The sequence below is a fragment of the Amblyomma maculatum genome, chromosome 3, assembly GCF_055883805.1.
Source record: "Amblyomma maculatum isolate TAMU_Amacu chromosome 3, ASM5588380v1, whole genome shotgun sequence".
In the NCBI taxonomy this organism is placed as follows: Eukaryota; Metazoa; Arthropoda; class Arachnida; order Ixodida; family Ixodidae; genus Amblyomma; species Amblyomma maculatum.
This window is the reverse complement of record NC_139346.1, coordinates 133508410-133530883: the sequence shown is the minus strand read 5'-3', so window position 1 is coordinate 133530883 and position 22474 is coordinate 133508410. Positions and strand designations below refer to the sequence as shown.

The 22474-nt window shown below is 46.6% G+C and overlaps 2 protein-coding genes across 2 annotated transcripts in view; one reads left to right on the top strand and one right to left on the bottom strand.

Annotated features, from left to right (window-relative positions):
- Positions 1-5810: 5810 nt before the first annotated feature.
- Positions 5811-6504, bottom strand: LOC146196096 (myb/SANT-like DNA-binding domain-containing protein 3). The gene is made up of 3 exons (XM_084596914.1): positions 6214-6504; positions 5924-6112; positions 5811-5821 (listed from the first exon to the last, which is right to left on the bottom strand). The coding sequence occupies exons 1-3, from the start codon at positions 6479-6481 to the stop codon at positions 5811-5813; spliced, it is 468 nt and encodes a 155-aa protein (XP_084453040.1). The 5' UTR covers positions 6482-6504.
- Positions 6505-14523: 8019 nt separating this feature from the next.
- LOC146196094 (uncharacterized) overlaps positions 14524-22474 on the top strand; it is a 29225-nt gene continuing 21274 nt past the window's right edge. Inside the window, exon 1 of the mRNA XM_084598095.1 lies at positions 14524-14736. Coding sequence (XP_084454221.1) covers positions 14678-14736 — 59 coding nt within the window. The 5' untranslated portion in view covers positions 14524-14677. The remainder of the gene's footprint in view (positions 14737-22474) is intronic.

Sequence of the window (22474 nt, the reverse complement as noted above, 5' to 3'; positions counted from 1 at the left end):
GGTACAGATGAGGTCGATGTCGAGGCCTGGCTTTCGATTTATGAGCGTGTTAGCCAGCACAACAGGTGGGACGCCACGCTGATGCTGGCCAATGTCATCTATATCACTGGCACGGCACACGTGTGGTTCGAAACGCACGAAGCAGATATCCCCTGGGATATCCTGGGATGTTCTGTGACCTGTTCGGAAAACCGGTTGGCCGTCAACTCGCCGCCAAGAGGGACCTCGCCACACGGGCCCAGACATCTACCGAGCCCTGTATCACCTATATACACATCCTCAAAGGCATAGCCGACGATGCCTTCAATTTTCTACTCTGTCGGGGCTGCTCTACGGTTGACTCCGTTCTGCAGGTTTGTCGACGTTTCGAGCAGGCCAAACACAGACATATTGCACATCGCTTCGACCGGCTCCCCAACACCGCTCCTAGTTCCACATGCGAGGATCTGCCGACCATAAGGCCGCCTTCCAACACCGAAAACGTGACCCGCATCGTGCGTCGTGAACTGGAACCATTTGCTCCTGCTGCATCCCACCCGCCCTCCTCAGACAGCAACCTAGCGACGACATCTCTCATTCAAGCCGTCGTCCGTCAAGAGGTTGCCAACTTGGGCGTCCCTTGTAGCCACACCGTGGAACACCAGAGTTCGAGCCCCGTCCTTCCGATAGTCGCCACCGCTACGCCCCGCAACACCTACACGCCACGCTACCGATACTGCAATCCTGATGAGTGGCGCACCCCTGACGATAGGCCGATCTGTTTCACGTGCTCGCGTATTGGCCACATCTCTCGCCACCGCCGCAGCAGCTGGTCTTCACCACCTCGACGTTTCACTTACGTTGACTGCTACTCCGATTACAGTCACGGCCGTTTCTCGCCTCGTTATGAGCCGCCCCGCACCGATACCACTCCGCCTCCTCCTGTGTCCAGTCTCTCTCTTTCCCCGCCAACCCGCCGTTCCCGTTCACCTCTTCCTCGCCGCAGTTCCTCTTCTCTGCCGGCCGCTTCATGGGAAATTAGCCAATTCAACACCCGGAGATGACGCTGCATTGGTACCCCGACCTGGAAATCCTCTACTGCCCTTTCTTCGCCCTGTAACCTCCTTTCGCTGTCCGTAGATGGGGTTCCCGTCTCTGTCCTCATTGACACTGGTGCCTAACCGCCAAACTCTAAAAGCTTCCTTACCTCAGTAAGGAAGCCTTCACCGCGGTTAGGTTTCTTCATGTTAATCTGGAAGCTTCCTTACTGAGGAGCCCTTAGCAAACCCGTCCTCGGTGCTTCCTCTGTAGCAAGGTAGCTAGTAGCTGCCTTCATGCGCCCTCGTCGAGCTCCGCGCCCTGGAAAACGCGCTTCACCTCACTACTGCCACACGTGACCCCACTCTCGCGCGCGCGACGAGACGCGAGCGAGGCGATCCCGGCGTTGTGAGGCAGGAGCGTGGGAGCGTTGGTTGGCGCAGTCGGGAAGAAAATGGCAGAGTGGGCCGACAGCTACGCGGTTGACAGCAGTGATTTTTTTACCCGTGCTTGTGAATGTGCCTTCGATGAAGCGTACATTTATACCCCTACTGCTAAGTCACTTCGCGATGTCACAAATCCTATGGAAATCTACTCGGAAGAGGAATTCGCGTTTCGCTTCCGATTTGGCAAGGCGTCCGTGCTGGCCATCTTGGCGGAGCTGCAGATGAAGGCCAACACCGACCTGAGAGGAGCGCCGCTTCCACCGCTTCTGAAGGTGCTTATCGCGCTTCGCTTCTACGGCACCGGTGCGATGCAGACTGTGATCGGTGACCTCGTCAATGTTTCGCAGCAGTCCGTGTCGCGCTGCGTTTGGGAAGTAACACAAGCCGTATGCTCACGCCTGTTCCCAAAGTATGTGAAGCTCCCCAAAGAAGCGGAGACAAAAGGAGTCATGGCTCGCTTTTACAACATTGGCCGGTTTCCCGGCGTCACTGGGTGCATTGATTGCACTCATGTCCCCATTGACAGCCCTGGAGGAGAAAACGCCGAAGTGTTCCGCAATCGGAAGGGAGTCTTCTCCATTAACGTACAGGTAAGCTTCCGTCGTTTCTTTTCCGCTGAGACGTGTGCACTTTATATCATGTTTAGGATTTCCAGGTACGAGATATTTCGATATTGGAAGGTCTTCGTGCATGCATTGTCATCGTTTCTTTCGTGCTTGTTTTGATAATTGTCTCCCGACGAGCGGGAGAGTGTTTACGCCTCGGCTCGAGGCCGCGCATTTGTCACGTATATATGCCACGTTCATATTGTTTTGGTGCGAAACCTCACACTATCGTTAGAGGCGAGCAGAAAGCTTTCTTGTGTAGGTGTCCACCAAGAACTGAGGCACTGAGCCTTCCTTTCTACCAAAAGCAGACCAACTAAAGACGTTTTAACATTGCACCAGTCTCTTCAGTGCTAAACCGGCAAGCAAAATCATGCCAAACAGTGCTTTTTGGTAACCTAGGCAAGAGTGGTTACAACATGTACAATGTTTGGTCTACAACAGATTACAATATAGAAAAAAAAATTGCGCACAGTAATGTTCCTGTGGAACACATTGGGTTATAAACTTGAGATAATCGCATAATACATTCCCATCTAAACACAAAGAAAAAAAAAGGAACATATCAAGGGCATTCACTGGAAGAATCAAACATATGCTAAACTTACTGGCTGGAACTCTTTGCATATGAACATTATTCTGGAAATAAGGTTGCTACATTGTAAGGTAACTTGTTCCAATCAGCTATCGTTCTTGGAAAGAACGAGAGCTTGTAGGCAGTAGTTCTGCATTGAGGCATTAAAATTGTTTTCTCGTGTTTGAACCGTGCACATTTCTTTCCTCACAGGCTGTCACTGGTCCAGAGCTACAGTTTTATGACGTTGTCGCAAGCTGGCCTGGATCCGTCCACGATAGCCGGATATTTGCAAACAGCAGAGTAATGGCTCTGTATGAGCAAGGAGCTATGCCAGGCGTTCTCCTTGGAGACCAGGGCTATGCCTGTCTACCATTTCTGATGCCACCTCTGAGGGATCCTCGAACAAGTGCAGAAAAGAGGTATGTGGTGATATAATGGGGTGCAAGAGAACACTCGTTGAATTCTCAGAGAGTACATGTAGAGACACATTTAAAAAAAATGGTGCCTGGGAAACAACTTGATTCCTCGCATTTACTGAAGTTGAACATGTATGAGGTTGTAAGTGTGCATGTAGAGACACGTTTAAAAAAATGAGGTGCCTGGGAAACAACTTTATTCCTCGCATTTACTGAAGTCAAACATGCATGAGGTTGTAAGTGTGCATGAATGAATTTGCACTAAAACAGATTTCTTGTTTATAATAAATTATTTGCACACTTTCTGCCTAACAGGTACAACACAAGCCAGATCAGAACCAGAAATACCGTGGAACGGGCCTTTGGTGTCTGGAAGAGGCGCTTCGCATGCCTAAGAGTAAAGCTGCTGACGGCCACTGATCGGTCCGCGGCCATTATAACAGCTTGTGCAGCTTTGCACAACATTGCATGTGCAATGAAGGACCCTTGCCCAGGTCCTGAAGAGGAAGTCCCCGACCTGGGTGAAAATTACACCCCAGAGGAATCCGATGCAGTTCTGGGTACACAAACCCGTAGCTGCCTCATTCGCCGGTGCTTTTCCTCTGGGCACTGATATGATGGAGTGGACTCTGTACAAAGGTAAAGCCATTACTATCAGCAATACATTACTGATTGAAAAAGCTATCTCTTATGTTTCAGCCCCAAACAGTGTGTATCTGTTCAGTCAGGCAGAGACAGTCCTCAGCAAAATACAGCATGCCAACTGTGATGTGCATAAAGCTTTGTTGTGTTGCAATGAAAAGCAAATGGAGGCTCATTGTTGAAAGCACTAGTTTAAAGATTTTATTGGAACTTGAACACATTTAAAAAACACACTGAGCTAACAAAAGAAAGAGTTGCACTCAGAAACTGTCCATGTTTTGTGGCTTCATAATGAAGTTGCAAGCACCGCTCTTGGCACATGCATTGTTGTCATTTGTCACATTGTCGCTTCTTCGTCTCCATGGTTTTGCAGCATCAAGTATTACCACATCGTGCTCCTATAGGGTGCAAGCACACATTAGCTATAAGCTCATAAGCACAGGTGACATCGAAACACATGAAAAAATTAAATAATTGACTAGTCGCCTGCAAAATAAAATTAAAGTTGAGGATTATGTTTGTCATCTGTGATGGAATGTACTTATGGCCGTAACTACATTCTCGTGATTGTATTTGAGCATAATGCTTAAAATAATATAGGTCACCAAATTGTTGCTTGTATGTTTTATTTCAAGTATGCGTTTGGCATTAGAACAGATGGACCACAAGGAATTCATCTAGAAATGGTAAAAAATAATTGAGCCACTACTTCATGTTGTTCACCTTTAGCTACAGTGATTCATTGTTTCATTTCTCGTGACTAAACACCGACTTCGTGTCACAGGCATCGTTCAGTTAATGAAACCAAAGCAACATCAAGAAGAAATTCAATTATTTTGCAGTTGTAGGCAACTGACTCTTGGTGATCCATCCATCCATGTATTACAATATCTAACGCATCATCTGAAAGCAAACACTCGGCTAAAATTTGGTGTCCATAGTCCTAACTGCAAGAGTGCGAAATTAGAATTCTGCTATTTGGAGTCATCTGCCTGCAGCTGCTCCCTGAGGACAGCCTGCTTCAGCTTCTGCACATTTTCTTTTTCTTTTAAAATGCGAAGCCGCATTTTATGCAGCACCTTGCGCTTGTTCCTCTCATCAGCATGCTGTTCCCTCATGTTGCTCATTCTGTTCTGATGCTCCTCTGTGAGACACCGAAGCCTTTCCCTGTGTTCAGTTTCTTTGTGTTTATTTTTTTCGCTCCTTATAGCATCAAGACGAGCCTCGAGCTCGGCGTCAAGCATCTGCTGCAACAGCGCTAGCCTGCCTCCACGGGCACGCTGCACACTTGGTTCAGCTGCTGCCCTTTGGTTATGTGCAGATGCATCTGTTCCATGCACCGTTGTTTCAGGCCCTGTGGTTCCAGGCTCATCTGCTGCTCTATCTTCACTTTCCCTGGGTGGTGTACTTGAGCTGTGCACCATGTACTGCATAGCTGCCACATCACCTGAGCTGTGCTCCAGTGTTCGCTCTGCAAAAAGCAAAACCAAAAATACTTCCGACATGAAATCCACATATATGTTACATGAAATAAAGTAACTATGTGCAAGAGTTGCTGTTTTTGTCTGATGGACTTTCAGCATACTTCGAAATGGAAAATAAAATACAGCAATAATGAGACCTGGCAACGGTTAAAGTACATATAGGTTAGCAGCAGCGGCTGCTTTTGAAACATACGCAGCGCAGATCAGCAGTCAGTAATCGTGCAAGTCCCAGCCCAGTTGCAGAACAGAACGGTATGCATTTTTTTTTTTGCACATTACCTACAGCTCCTGTTTGGCAATACAGTATGGGGGTACAGTCAAGATAATCATTATGGTATAGTGGCACAAAAACAAAATATAACGCATCTTATGTTAATGCAAACAAATACAAGCATAGATACTGCAGCAGTGAGGCAAACGATTCATTAGATTTTGTGGACTTCCTGGGACAACTTGTACCATTAATTTATATTTGGAAACAAAAATGAATTCCACCATTTGCATGCCGAACTTGATTGCTATACAGTTATCGCTACGTTCATGATTTTAAGAGTAGCGAGAAGTTTGCATGCACCTCGCAATATTTGAGAGAACGCACTCTCGCGCGAGCAGCCTACTTCGTTTCACAGCGTATCTGACAAATGAAGTTTACGTTCCCTGATAAAAACAGCCTATACGACTTACCCCATCTTATGCCACACGGCAAGTCTTCTAATTAAAAAAAAAAATTGCGCACCTTCGTCACTGTCATCTGGTGCGCTGTCGCGCAGCATGCCGTCCAGTATTTCGGCAACGGATGCCGATGGTCCAGTTTCCAGCGGGCGGTCGCTGTCGTAAGAGTTAGGTATGCGCACGGCAAGGTGCGGTACAGCTGCTTCAACTTGCGCCAGCTGATCGTCCATAGGTGGTGGGGGTGGCCCGCCTCCTGCAATGTATGCATATAGTGTACATGCATAAAACAGGCCTAGTAGTTGCGGCTACGCGGAAGAGGCGAAAAACGTACTGTAGTACGTTTGTAGTACATACCTGTCGCCATGACGTCTCGTATTTGCTTCGCTTTCTCTCGCTTCCACCGCTGTTTCATGTTGTCCCACAACTTTTTTAACTGCTTCGGCTCTCGAGGGCGTACGAAGGGCCTACTGTTGAACTCTTCGCAAAGTCTCTCCCACGCTTTGCTTTTCGCGCTGAGCGAAACAGAGTCCGTACGCTTGTTTTCGATCACAGAGCTGCGCTGTCGGACGAGCTCCGTCAAGAGGTTCTTCTCTTCCTCTGTAAAGTATGCTTTGCCAGGCATGGTCGTCTCCTTCGGTGGTGAGTTCAGGTAGTGATCCAAAAAAAAACGCTGAAGCGGCGTGGCGGCGTGCACAGGTCGTGTACTTGCAGCGCAAAGAGTTGACATCGGCTCGACTCACCAGTGTTGATAGACGGCCGCCAGCTGGCGCTCGCCTTTAGCAATGTTTCACGTTTAGTAAACGAAATCGAAAGAAAAAGGCGACACGCCTGTATGTCAGTAATTAAATGAAAAACTGTGCAACAAAGTGTATTTTTATTATTGAATAAAAGCGTTCGAGTAAAGCTTCTGGCGCTACCCTCAAACGCAGATGCGTGGCATGCGTTCCTTACGTGAGGAGGCGTGATGGGTGCTTTCAGAGTACGCTGGCTTCCCAGATCAAGAACATGCGGAAAGGAGGCCTCGCATAAGGTTAGGAATAGGCCGACGGAAAGGAAGCTTTCAGAGTTTGGCGGTAAGTCTCGATCATGAGCTCATCGTTTTGCCGCCGCCTCAAGAAAGTACAGATCCCCGCCGCTTCGCCCACCGTTCGTGTTGATGATGGCAGTACTGCTGCTGTCTGTGCACTGCCCGAGTGACCCTTGCTGGTTATCACATTCCTGTTCTGTTCACCATTCTCAACCAGTGCCTTCGTAATGTGATCCTCGACCTTGACTTTTTAACGGCCCACTCTACCCTTATCGACTGCTCCAGCGGCCTTCTTCGTTTGGACCTACCTGTCTGCTCAGAACATCCTCAACCTACACCCCACCTTCGCTCCACCGAGTTCGCTCGCCTGCCCCCTGACTCTTACCTACCACTGTCACCTTTCCCGCCTGTGCTTGATGGTGACTATGTTGCTTGCTCTATCACCAAGGTCTTTCTTGACCGCAGCGTCAAGAAAGCTACTCCTCATCTCACCTTCCCATCTTCTTCCTCACCTCATCGTATGCGTTACCCAGAACAGCACCTACCTTCCTATCTTGAACTTTAGTCAGTCGCCCCAAGTTCTACCCGAAGGAATATCCCTTGCTCCCTTGTTCCCTCTCACGGACTGCATCATTTGTGCGCTCACTCCTGCCCCACATTCAAGCGTCCTTCAAACACCCGTATTGTCCGCTACAATTACCGACCCATGTCCGCCATCATTGCCTCCGACCTCAGCCCCGAACACGCTCAGGACCTGCACAACCTTTTGTTGTCCTTCACCGACATTTTTTACTTTGCTGCCGGTTCTCTGGGCCAAACATCAGTTGTGACTCACCGCATTTACACCGGCTATGCGAAACCTGTACATCGGAGGCCATATGTGTCCCTTTCTGAGCACCCAGTCATCCAGCAGAAGGTCGACAAGGTGTTGGCCAACGATATCATCGAACCTTCGAACAGCCCCTGGGCATCTCCTCTCATGCTCGTTAGAAAGAAAGACAACAGTTGGCGCTTTTGCGTCGACTAATGATATCTCAACAAGATTATAAGGAAAGATGTTTATCCGCTTTCGCGAATAGACAATGCCTTGGATTGTTTACATAGAGTCCGCTACTTTTCCCCCGTCAACCTTCGTAGCGGCTACTGGCAAATCTCTGTTGACGAACAAGACTGCGAGAAAACAGCTTTCGTCACTCCCGATGGACTTTACCAATTTAAGGTAATGCCTTTTGGACTTTGCAACGCCCCGGCCACATTTGAACGGATGATGGACTCCTTACTGCGCGGCTTGAAATGGACGACATGTCTGTTACTTGGATGACGTGAGTGTCTTCTCGCCCACGTTCGAAAGCCACCTTCGTCGCCTTTGTTCCATCTTGGCACTTTTCCGCCGTGCCTGACTTCAACTGAACTCAAAGATGTGCAGTTTTGGTCGCCGCGAACTTAAAACGCTTGGTCATTTGGTGAATGCCACCGGCGTGCAACTCGACCCCGACAAAGTTCGCGCTGTCAGTGCTTTTCCATCTCCCATTTCACCCCGTGATGTCCGTAGCTTTATAGGACTATGCTCTTATTTTCGCCGGTTCGTCCCAAACTTTGCCAATCTGCTGAAGAAAGGCGCTTCTTTTTCTTGGGGATCAGAGCAGGCTAACGCATTCTCCACCCTCATCGTTGTTCTCACCAATCCTCCTGTGCTGGCCTATTTCAACCCGTCTGCCACCGACGCCAGTGGCCACGGGATTGGTGCCATTCTTGCACAGCGATCACCCGGCCAACACTGCGTAATTGCCTACGCCAGTCGACTTCTGTCATCAGGGGAACAGAACTATTCTATTACGGAATGGGAGTGCCTGGCTTCGTTTGGGCCATTGGGAAATTCCGACATTACTTCTTTGGCGACCCTATGCTTATTACATATCTATCGTTCTGTCATTCGTTCCAAGTTAGACCATGGATAAATAGTATACTGCTCAGCAAGATCATCCTACTGTAGTGAACTACGAGCGGATACACGCAGACGAGGAAGAGAACGATGGAGTGCCGCTGCGCTGCTCGAGCTCGCTTGTGTGTGCCTAGACTGGCTGTGTTCTTGTGTTCGCTGTGCAGCTTCCATAGGGCTATATCCCCTGTTGAACACTCAGTAAAACCCCTTTCACTTGGTGGAGGTGAGGATTTCCTGCCGCCCTGATGCTCCGCAGCCGCACAATCTCGACAACAGCCTTGACTGACGCTACCACCCCTCGTCCAACCGGCATCTCGTTCTCCGTCTGCTGCGTGGAGCTTTGCGCCAGCGGGATCCTATCTTCAGTGGAACCGGCAACCACGATGCTCATACGAGCGGGTCGGTACTCGCAACCAATGGGACGATGTATTAAGATTCAATAATGTCATATTCGACCTAACGGGCATAGCCATCCTGGGGTTCTGCAACCACGAGGCCGATATCGCATCGTGATCTGCTTTCAAGGCTAGTTTTGCCGATATCTTCGGCCGGCTGGCAGTGCGCAAGCTACGTGCTGAGCAACGCGTGCGCGGCCGTGCACAGCTTCCTGGCGAGAAATTTACAAGGGATATTGAAGATGTTGTAGACCTGTGCAAGCGCGTGGACGCTTCAATAATAGAACACTCCAAGATTGACCACATTTTAAAAGGAATTGTTGATGATGCGTTCCAGATGCTTCTGGCCAAAAATCCAGCAACCGTCGTCGACCTTGTGAGCGCATACCCAAACTTTGACGAGTTACGCAAAGCGCCGTAACCTCACCCGTTCTTCGCTCGAACACCCGGAGCCTCTTGCAGCTTTAACATCTGATTCAGAACATTCGTTCTTGCTGCCGAAAATAAAGCAGTTTATTCGAGAAAAATTTTGCCGTCAATTATCGCTCGTTCACCAGCGTCCTGACGTTCCCTCTCCTTTGGTGCCGAAGTTGCAGCAAGTAATCAGCGAACAAGTCGCAGAAGCACTTGCCGCGTTTCTGAAGCTCCTTCTATCGCTCCTTTGACACGTCGGAGCACCAGCACAGTATAGCCAACCTTCTGCTCCAGCCCCTTTCACCAACGGGCAGTGGCTGCGAAGCCTCCGCCTGAGCCGTTGCCACCCATGCAGCCTCTCCTACGCCACTCACGGCTTCCTCAAACGGCTCCACTTTATCCTCCGACTCCGCGCTATTACAAACCTTGGTGCACTTCGGAAAATCGCCCAATTTGTTACTACTATGGGTGCCCCGGACACGTGGTCCGTCGGTGTCGTCGTCGCATGGCCGCGCCTCCTGGGCCTGCATCTTCGGATAACTCCCCACCGCTGCTTCGTTCTCCTCCCTCTTTGCCTGCATAATCCGCCGAACAGCGCCCGTATACGACCCACCGTTCTCCTTCTGCACGTCGCCGGTCACTGTCACCAATGCGCCAGTGACCACCACCTTCTGACGAGGGACACTAAGTTCCGCGGTTCCTGAAGCAAGAACTGCGTGCTCCGCGAAAAGCTCAAGGCCTCATAATTTGCCCACGAACGTTATAGTGATCTCTATCGATAGTCGGTCTGTGTATGCGCTGGTCGATACGGGTGCTGCAGTGTCAGTGATTCATAAGCGACTCTGCCGACGATTACGATAAGTTACGACGTCATTTCACGATTTGTCGCTTCGCACTGCCAGTGAAGAGAGGATTGCACCTTTAGCAGCATGTACAGCACGTGTCGTCATTGAAGGTCCTTTGTACAGTGTCGAGTTCATAGTTTTGTCGCTTGTTCCCAGTGCATGATCCTAGGATGGGATTTCTTGCCCAAAAATAACGCCATGATCTATTGCGCCCGAGGTGAAGTGGAATATTCTGCACTGTGCGACGCACTGCCCGACCACAACCGTTCGGTGTGTCCTCAAAAGCTCACCATCGCTGAAGATGTCGACGTAGCACCAGATGCTTATGCCCTTGTGCCTCTTTCGTGTCCTGCCATGTGAGCCGTTACTGTTTTAGTTAGTCTGTCTGCATCTTTCATCCACAGCAAGCTATTGCCGCTGCCGTCCGCTGTTATCGATGTTCACGGTGGCTTTACGCAGCTACTCATCTACAATCCGTCTGCGCGCTCACTTACTCTGCTACGGGGAGATTCTCCCGGTTCTACTCAACCAGCCCACCTTCTACCTGACCCGGACGCCTCCGAGACCTACCGTAATAACTACATCGATACCCTGCAGTCCGATCCGACGCCTGATCTGTTGCCAGACGACCTCTTCCGAACCGCCATCCATTGACGCTCTTCCTTCAACCTACCGGACGCTTTGTGTGGCCCTTTTACAGACGTGTCGTTTCGCTTTCGACAACGCCCACACACTTCTCGGCCGCACTTCCACAGTCGCGCATCACATTCAGACCGGCTCTAACCCGCCTTTCCGACAGCGACCGTGCCGTGTGTCACCGGCAGAGCGCCGCGTGATCAATGAGCAAGTTGAGGACATGCTACAACGTGGTGTAATCCATCCGTCTCAAAGACCCTGGTCTTCACCAGTGGTGTTACTAAAGAAGAAAGATGGTTCGATTCGCTTTTGTATCGATTACTGGCGCCTCAACAAAATTACCCACAAGGACAATTACCCCCTTCCGCGTATAGACGATGCTTTTTATTGCCTTCAAGGTGCCGAGTACTTTTCGTCTCTTTATTTACGTTCCGGTTACTGGCAAGTAGCAATGGCTGCCGGTGACAGAGAGAAGACCGCATTTGTGACGCCGAATGGCCTCTATGAATTAAATGTGGTTACCTTCGGTGTGTGCAACGCGCCCGCCACATTCGAGAGGATGCTGGATAACATCTTGCGAAAGTTCAAGTGGCACATCTGCCTCTGCTACTTAGACGACATTGTCTTTTTCACTGACTACACCACGCACCTAGAGCGTTTGCCGCAAGTTTTCAATTCATTTATTTTTCAGCGCAGTTACAAAGCAGCTCTGAACTCTCACGAAGAGTTCACCGCATTGCGCAATCTTTTGACATCGCCACCAATCCTTCGCCACTACGACCCGACAGCACCCAGCGATGTCCATACTAATATGAGTGGTATTGGCCTCGGAGCTGTCTAGATCCACGACTAGATCCAGTACATAATCTGGAGCTGTCTAGATCCACGACTATATCAAGTAGATAATCTTGGTTTACGGTTAGCTTCTGGTGCTTACAGAACACCGCCAATAGCAAGCCTGTATGTAGACACAAATTAAACTTCCTTAGAAAATCGAAGAACGACACTAAATTCTACATACATCCTTAAAAGCCACTCTCAGCCTAAACACCTCTGTCACTCAGTATTCACAGAACGCCCATCCAGGATTCTCTTCAGCAACAAGCCCAGTGCAATAAAACCACTCCTGCGGTTCGAACAACAATGCGTGGACCTGGACATAATGAGTGAAGTTCCAACTATTGCCCCAAGGTGTGAACTAACACCATAGTACACCTCCCCCAAGGTTTCTGACCTGAAAGTAACAAAATTTCAGAAAGCGCACACACCACATAAAGAATACCTGGCCCTAGAGGAAAAATATAGCAACTACACAGCTTTTTATACAGATGGATAAAAAACTAGAGACTATGTTGGAAGTGCAATAGTACAGGATTCAAAAGAGAAATCGATACGACTTCCTCAGTGCACATCAGTTTTTACAGCAGCATGTTGTGCAGTTCGTGTCGCTATAGACAAATTAAGGAATGAAAACATCAAAAATAGCATTATCTACACTCATTCGTTAAGCGTCCTTTTCTGCATTAAGCTATAAAAATGCAGTTGAACCATTGATTGGCAACATAATACACAACATGTTAGAGATAACCTCTCGAAAATATAAAATTCTGCTGGGTCTTCAGTAATGTTGGGATAAGGAGGAACGAGAGAGCAGAAACATGCGCTGCGCAAGCCGAATCCATGAAAGTAAATCATGAGAACATACCCCACAGAGATTGCACAAAGTTGGTGCGCAGAAAAACTAAGATCTAATTGGTAAGCTCCTTCGGCAAATTAAGGAAAGAACAAGCTACATTCTGCAAAGCCCTTTTAGGGTAATGGAAATTGTACCAACATCAAGAACGTTTTATCAAAGTTATCTTATGTCGTCTACGCATAGAAGACGCACACATCACACAATTTCCTCTCGACAAAAATAAAGCAAACCAGTCTGTGAAATCTGCAGTGATGAGCTCACAATCACATTTTAATCTCATGTCTGTCACTTGAAGATCTTAAGAAAATATATTTTATTGTATTTTAAAATGAACACATTCCATTTCATCCTGCATTGCTTTCAGGCGAACAAGCAATAATCGATTTTTCTCTTGTTTGTACATTTCTAAACAAAGGCAATGTTTAAATTCAATAATGAGCACCATAACTCTAGGCACTTCACATAACAAATCATCTAACCTAGTGCTGGCGCATTATAGCCAAAGTTCCTTTTGCACCATAAAACCCCACATAACTAACTTTAAAGTGTTAAAAATCTGAACAAAAAAAAACAAAAAAAGCACATCAGAATTGAACGATTTCTTGATAGGTGCCCTTGTTTTCTACGCTTTTAAAAACAAAGTTTTTGCTGCCTGTGAGCGTCCAACAATAGCCTGTTTCTGAGGGAGCGTGCCGCAGCTGTGACACTTCAACCAGTGTGCACAGCGATACGACAGTAAAACACGGGGTTTTCTAACAGAAATGTTAAATAATGTAAACATTGTTTAATATGTGTTTGACAGTTTTACATTAACGCTATTATGCCAACATAGCACTTATTTTTCTTGCGCTCATTTCGAAATTTTGTTTTCGCTCATTTGACAGGCTCTCTCAGGTAGGCTCACCTGTGTATCTTAACCATGCAAGTTAACTAAAAAGCTTGAAATACAAACGAGAAGAGTAATGCAAGAAATAGGAATGGGGTGAACGGTACGCATGCACCGCTGCGTTTAATAAAATCAAAATGTTGTTAAATAAACATCATCAGAAGTAATGAATAGAAAATGTTAGTTGGTTATACATGTGGTGCGGAGAAGAGAGAACGCATGCACCGCTGCGTTTAATAAAATCAAAATGTTGTTAAATAAACATCATCAGAAGTACTGAATAGAAAATGTTGGTTGGTTATGCGTGTGGTGCGGAGAAGAGAGAACTGTGTATCTCAAAAATCATTGACATTGCAGGTGGACAAGTGTGGCACACCGTCGATTAACGTAGCGGCTGTTATATTGCTTGCGGGTATAGTGTACCCAAGCGGGCTGTGCATGATACAGTAATCAGCTTTTAGCCGCTTCATTTTTTGGCACACTAAATCGCAAAATCAATGCATAGTAAGTAATAACCTGAAGCAATAGATCCGTAATACGCCGTAACAAATTGTAAAGGTATTGTCGTTTTCTACATCGCTACAAAACTCTAAGCTGATCTTTTCTTTTTTTCTCTAGACCTTTGTAGTGAGGCTTTCGCTCCCTGCAGGCCCTTATATTCGGTCAATATCGCGTACTAGCTCCAAATAGCCCGTGGCCTCTCCTTATGTAAATACGCTGACCCCAGCTTCAAAAGTCAGTGCACCTACTTGCAGATGACGCAGAGCACGAACCATGGTTGACCATAATGCGAGCGCTCACAGGGCGGTGGCTAAAGGTTACCACTCAGACATTCTGTAAGAACTTTGCATCTGATGTTAATATGCTAGTTCATAAGTTTTCGCTATCGCCACGCCTGCAAAGCTCTCAGTTTGCTGTGCGGTGGCTAGGCGGCCACCTGAGACATCTTCTTGGAGAGCAGCGTTGAATATCCAAGAATGAGCGCGGCCAATTTCTACCCCCTCCTGGGATTGCTTACTGCCGCAGTTTGGATAAGGTACGGCTTTGACTTCATTTAACTAATTTTCTTTCATTCTCTGGACCTATATCTAAGTATGTTTGCTGTTCTCGAATTTAAAGTCATTGGCGTTAACACATTAACTTCGTCGGATGCAAAAATATATTCGCATGGCAGATGGGATACCATGCGTCATTTTAATTTTTTGATGCGCTTGACGCAAGGACAGATTATTGTGTCTTTGCTTACTCAATGAGAGGCTAAAGAATGGGTTGCATCTATTGAACCACGCCGCATCTTTTGCGAATTGTTTTTGACGCGTATTTATGTATAACTTAATTATGGAGCCGGCAAACGACGGGTTAAAGCGTCTTTTTTCTAAATAGCCAGACCTGCCCATTGAACCACCAAGTAAATGATAAACAACAACAATACATTCTATGAAAGTGCTTTAAAGGCCGTATCACCTTTTGAAGCATGAGCTTAAGTAGAATGAGATGCTAAACTATGTGTTAGGTGATTATGTCATGCTAGCTTTCTTCTTATAAAGCAGATCACGCCAGTGAGTTTTTACAAAAGGACCGATATGCTAACAATAAAATTCCTAAATACTTTGAACAGAGCACAGCGAGTGATGGAGAGCAGGAACAGAAACGATTAAGGTTAGGGGCAAAATAAACCCTTTCGATCAACGCACAAATGCAAAATATTGATTCCTCATCTGATATCAAGAGGAAAGAGACGTCATCGAAAGATGTATTGAGAAGGCAAAGCATGCAACTATTCCCTGTTGGGTTGAAAGAATTCATATGAAGGACAGTGAGGTAAGGCTGCTACGTTAGGTGCTCGTAAACAGGAGAGGTAAGGAATTTTGCATTGCACGGAGTGACCGCAGCTCGATGCCAAAAGAACTGATTGCAGGTTCACCTAAAATACGTTAGTGACAGGGCAATAGCGCATTCTCCAGCTCTGACATAAATTGTGTGAACACGAGGAGAAGCGTACTTTCATTCGTTAAAAAGTAGACATTAGTCACAATGACGTTAAAACCAACATTTGTCACATCTATTTAAAAATGAGACATGATCACCTCGGGAGAAACGTCAGCTTTTTGGGAACTTGATGGGTCGGTACAGCTTGCAATAGCCATTCATCTAGTGTGCTATCCTAACGGTGTTACCCCCTTTTCTCAGTAGCATGTTTTTCGCGGAGATTCAAGCCACACTTACCAAGTAGTGAAAAAGTGCTTGCATGTGCCACGTCTCTCGCAAACCTATTTCCACGAGGTAGAAACTCACAGCCACAAAGGTGAACTGAGACTTATATCAAAGGTAGACTGTCACGAAATACTACCAATACAGAATTAGGAATCTCCAGCCTAAATTGTGAGAAAGCTGTAAAGCTTTCCTGTGCAGTCGTATGGCTGCACTTGGGTCAAATTATATGCGTACTTACTGCATTATTACGACTTAAATCAAAGGACAGCCATTCAATAACCAGGGAAAGAACCTTCCTTTCCCAACATATTTTTATGCGCTTAAAGACGGCATCTGATAACCGGAATCAGTTGTTCAAAGAGTAATCAGGCTGGAACAATTATACACTGAATTCGATGCAACAACATAGAAAAGAGTGAACTTATCATTGGCATGGAGCTGAAGCGTTCAAATGCCTCCAGAGAGACACAAGCTTCGTGCTCTGCCTAGCTGAGAAGTTCTATGAAGCAAAAGACGCATTTATTGCTGAGATATTTCAATTCGAAGTTGAATATTTTTTTTCCTTCCGCTGCAATTCAGACTTTTTCCCATTTACGTAGTCAGGTAAAAGTCAAGGGTTGCACTTTCTCCTTACGCGCATTAATGCGAGAGCACACAGAGGTGTTTTGCGTTGGCTTAGGTTAGCTTCTAATGTTGTTTCTGGATTGCACTGTTGGCCATTACGTGAATCTACTGTAGTCATATGACTACAGTAGACATTCACCAACTAGCCCGCCAACAGCTCCTGTTAAAGCATTACGTGAATTATGTCTATATACGTCTATTATGTCTATATATGTGGACTGATGTTCGTGATATAATACAAGAAGTTGCTACTATGGTAGTTCCAAAGCAAAAGAAATGCAAGAAAGCAAACTGGTTATCTGAAGAGGCTTTGCAAATAGCTGAGGAAAGGAAGATGGCAAAAGTTATGGGGGAAATAGAAAGATACAAGGTTCTCAATGCGGATTTTCAGAAAATAGCAAGGAGAGATAAGAATGCCTTCCTGAACATACAGCGCCAAGCAGTTGAGGACAACAGCCAATTAAGGAACACAAGAGCTCTGTATAAGACAGTCAAAGATATCAAAGGAAGCTTCTGTGCTAAGCTGGGCGTGATAAAGGACAAACGAGGCAAGGACCTCACTGAAGCCGCAGAGATAAAGAAGAGGTGGCAGGAATACACAGAAGAACTGTACAAGAAGGACCCGAATGTGCAAACCCAACATAAGACGGTTGTGATCACTGATCTCGAGCCGGGCATCCTGAAGAGTGAAGTTGAATGGGCCTTAGCCAGCCTTGCTAAGAACAAAGCTAGCGGAATTGATGGCATTCCAGCTGAGTTGCTTCAAAACCTCAACCATGACGCTGTTAACATTCTGCATACATTATGTCAGAAGATTTGGACAACCCTGCAGTGGCCACAGGATTGGAGGAGGTCAGTTTACATCCCCATTCCAAAGAAAGGCAGTGCCAAAGATTGTTCCAACTACCGCACGATCGCGCTTATTTCACATGCTAGCAAGGTGATGTTGAAAATCCTCCAAGGTAGGCTGCAGCAGTATGTGGATCGGGAGCTTCCGGACGTGCAAGCTGGGTTTCGCAAGGGCAGAGGAACTAGAGACCAAGTTGCCAACCTTCGCTGGATCATGGAAAAAGCAAGAGAGTTCCAGAAACCCATCTGCTTCTGCTTTATTGATTATGCGAAAGCGTTTGACTGCGTAGATCACAGCAGATTGTGGCAAGCTCTCCAAGAGATGGGAGTTCCAATTCACCTCATCTGTCTCCTCAGGAACCTGTATGAAGGGCAAGGGGCCACAGTCAGTACTGGGCATGGTCTTACTGATTGGTTTCCGATTGAGAAAGGAGTGAGGCAAGGCTGCATACTGTCGCCCTGCTTTTTTAACCTATATGCAGAGTGCATCATGAGGAAGGCCGGTCTGGACGAGTCTTCAGCTGGAATGAAGATTGCTGGAAAACGTATCAACAACCTTAGATATGCGGATGATACCACTTTAATGGCAGAAAGTGAAGCGGAACTCAAGAGACTTCTGATGCGCGTACAAGAAGAGAGTGAGAAGCTTGGGCTTAAACTGAACATTAAAAGGACAAAGATCATGGCGTCTTGCCCTATCAAGTCCTGGAGCATCAAGGGACAAGAAGTGGAAGCTGTGACAGATTTTCTCTTCTTGGGCTCCAAGATTACCACGGAAGGAGACTGCAGCCATGAAATTAGGAGACGCCTGCTTCTGGGAAAGAGAGCAATGGTTAGCCTTGACCGCCTAGTAAAGAGCAGAGACATTAATCTCCCAACCAAGATCCGTATAACTCGTGCTATGGTCTTTCCAGTTGTGATGTATGGATGCGAGAGTTTGACTGTGAAAAAGGCTGACCGCTGAAGAATTGACGCGTTTGAATTGTGGTGCTGACGAAAACTCTTGAGAGTTCCTTGGGCTGCCAGAAGATCAAATCAGTCAATATTGTCGACCATAAATTCTGACTGCTCATTGGAGGGTCAAATTCTAAAGTTAAAGCTCAGCTACTTTGGTCATCTGATGAGAAGAGAGGAGTCGCTGAAAAAAGATTTGATGTTGGGAAAGGTTGAGGGTCGCCGGAGAAGGGGTAGGCAGCGAACGCGATGGTTAGATGGCATCCTTGAGGCACTGCAGATGAAGTTATGTGATGTTAGGAAGATAGTGAGAGACCGGAAAGCGTGGCGTGACATGGTCCATAGGGTCACGAAGAGTCGGACACGACTGAACGACTGAACTGAACTGATGTCTAATGTCCCAAGCTAATATGCACTATGATTAAGGCATTATAGCCAATTATTCATGACTAGATTTTATATTGACTTGTTATGGGGATTCTGGACTGGATTCTTGGCTGTCTTGAACACTTGGACATGACTTGGATTAGTGATATGATTAATGTTGCAAGTCATTGCACAATGTCGTTAAGGTATTATAGCCAATTAATCTTGACTGGATTAGGTATTGGCGTGTTATGCATATTATGGTTTGGATTGTTTGTTAAGGCTTCGATTCGGGCTACGACTGATGTGGCTAGTCAATATACATTGTCGTTAAGGCAATGTAGCCAATTAATCTTCACTAAATCCGGTATTGGCTTGCTATGTGGATTCTGTATTGTATTCCCGCCGAAGACTTGGATTCTGGCTATAACCAATGTGATTTGTCATTATGCAATATCATTAAAATATTCATCATCATCATGGTCATCAGCCTGACTATACCTACTGCAGAGCGAAGGCCTCTCCCATATTCCTGCAATTAACCCGGTCCTATGCTAGCTGCATCCATTTGAACCCTGCCACGGCTTGCTCCGTGGCCCCTGCGAACCGGTGGCATCATCCGCCCAGCTAACTTTCTGCCGCCCCTTGGTACGCTTTTCTTCCCATGGAATTCAGTTTGTTACCCTAAGCGACCACCGCTTACCCTATCTTCGCACTAGATGTCCTGCACATTCCCCATTATAGGGAAGCTGAAACGGTTCTCAAATAGCATTAAATTAGGTGGTTGGAAAGAATGGGTTTCGTTAATCATGTGTGTCATCTTTTTTTTTAATTCTGTCGATCAAAAAACAGAAATCGCTTGTTGAAAACGCGTCGCGGTGACGTCTTCGTCGCTGCCGCGAGCGGCGAGGGCGTGGCGTCGAAACTGGGGAACAGGCGGATGTGACGTCAATTCCGAAATGCTGGCCGGCCAACTAGGCCGGCCGTGTGTTTTACACGCTTGCTTCGCTCCATCCGCGCATTGGGGATCTAAGGATCAGCGCAATCTGCTGTTGGTGCCGTTTGTTTTCTCCAGTTATATCGTTTTGTGCTCAAGGTTTCGCGTGTTCAAAGATCCCATGAGGTCAACCAGCAGATCCGCAGCTGTTGGGGAGTGGTGCTCCGCACGGTTCGACGCCCTCCAACTAGTGAGCCTCTTTTGCTCAGTTGTAAAATAAATGTCGTTCAATGTTCAAAAATTGTTTTCCCGTGTCATTATAAAACGAACATTCTTGTGAGGGCGTGAAGCAACTTGTGGCTATCAGCCCGGCTTTCCATTGTGCGAACATCGGTGGTCCAGGTGACATGGCGCTTTATAGTCTCCCAGAGGATAAGAAACTTTTTCGGCGCTATGGACTTCTGTCGTGAAAAGGGGAAAACAATCTTGCCTTTGTAATCAGCTGTGTTCTGCACTGATAATTTTCGTGTCGATGACGATAATCGAAACTTAGCAGCGATTTCGGCCACTTGGGATTCCAATTAAATCCGCGCAACTGAAGTCCGGTGCCGTTCTGTCATTGTTCCCGCACCTAATTAGGTTATTACCGTTGTTGCACGGCTGACTTCATCGTCTTTATGCTTAACCGACGATACCACACTTAGAACTCGATTCGCGGCTCACTGTTGTTATACAGCACGCCGCCGTTCTCGGCTACGTCAACAATTCCCAGTTAGGAACAGCGAACGAAATGCATGATCGCTAGAACGAAGCTGCATTTGAAATAGTAATATATAACGCAGTATCAAGAGTGCCGTGCTGCTCGCGCGGCAACGGCGCGCTCAAACATCGTCCGAACGCAGCACTGCCTCCATGTGCCGCACCGGCCGCGCCTTCCGCAAGCTGTGCGTGGATCCCTTGCGCTAGCGTCAAGAAAGCGTGCTGAAATTTATTTCTGTGCTAAATAATAAGCCTAGGGATAACGAAATGTCAACAATTAACCCTTATTGAGGCTCGCTAACCCGTATACCGAGATGCTGGTAGGATAACTGCGATATAAGCAAGTTTGTTTTCACATGCGTAGCCGCAGTCACCGGTGCCGTCGCGGCTTATCGGATCTTCTTTTATGTAAACATTAGCTAATCTTCTAAGGCGGTGCCGTGACAAATGATATCTTCATTGCATTGTGAGACAAGGGGATTTACAGTAGGCAGTTCTATGAGTAGCCTGTTTACTACAGCGCTGCTGAATTTTCAAGCGTCGTCTGCTGTGGCGCCGATGCGAAACAATATAGGCCTAGCGACGATCAGGGAGTGCGCTCGTCCAGAGCGCCCGTCCGCCGCAGTCGCTGCCGTTTTTAACAAGCGATTTCTGTTTTTCTTATCGACAAAACTGGAAACAAAGTTGATACATATGATTAACAAAACCCCTTCTTTGTAACCACCGAATTTCATGCACTTTGAAAACTATCAGCCCAGACAACACACATACGTCCCAGGGATATTCCAGAGATTCCGATTATGGGAGATTCGGATATCCTAGGGAAGTCCGTAACGTCCCACAAAAACCTCGAAAACATCGCAAATGAAACAACAAGTGATTTCCTCAGGACGTCCTAAGCAATACCGAGGTGGGACATGTTTAGGGTACTTTAGGAGCTTATTGGTACATTGTTTAGGAGATTTTTCTTTGCTTGTTACCCTAGGCCCTGTCTTGCAGAGGCCTCGGAAGAAGCATGCAATTATATGAATCTCAGTTCATGTTGGTGTTATGAGCAGACTCAAGTTGCCATCTTTAATTTGTATTGGGACAGTTAGGGCAGGAATGATCGGGAATAATTGGAGGCAGAGTTGAATTTCAACGGGAAAGACTACTATGCTGGAGGTGACAATTCCCAAATTTGTATAATTGTTTTGTGTTGAACTAACGATTCAAAATATATGCAATAATATTTGGCTATAAATAATGTCGCTTAATCGATGAACACCCACGTGCCAAGCAATATTCGGGGGCGTTGAACACTGCATGCTACAACCTGTACTATACCTGGTTTCTGCATTTGCCTATAAACGGGGTGTCGCCTACTATGCATAAAAAACACAGCGGAAATTTTATGATCCTTGAGAAATTACACACACAGAACTTATGCGCATACTCACATTTTGCAAATAACAGAGGATTCACAATTTTGAGATTACCACACATCTCAAGCACTTCTATATATACTCCACAAGGGTGTCCTGATATGTGCAAGCAATACACTTCTTATGTGCAAAGCTATATAAAATAATCCCTTGGGTAGTTATATATTCTGTTAGCAGTAGAGTTAACCAAGGTCCCATGCCACATTCTGTTACTTGAGCCACTTCATTTCTTTGTTGACAATAAAAATAAAGCCATTAGTTAGAGCTGGTTTGTGTTATTCGGAGAAGTTAGGCACCATGTGCTAATTTGCCGCCACGTCTAACTGTTGCAATTGGCATATGCCCTTTTTGCGAACACGATTCATATTGAACGTTACCTCTCATATCATGGCAGGCTGCATGTAATGCAGCATATTTCGTCACCGCCTTTTATATATTTTCCAAAGGAACCAATTCTCATGCATCAGCTAATGTAGTTATGAGCTTACATTCGCTGTTCACGTGCTCTGAAAAACCACAATGTACAATCAGTGGCAACCACCCACCATAGACTCCTGAAGAAGCAAAACTGAAATTTAGTTAGCAACTGCTGAGTATCGTAGCAGGGACGGCGCCAATTTCTAGTTAGAGTGATGAGGCCTTTTGTT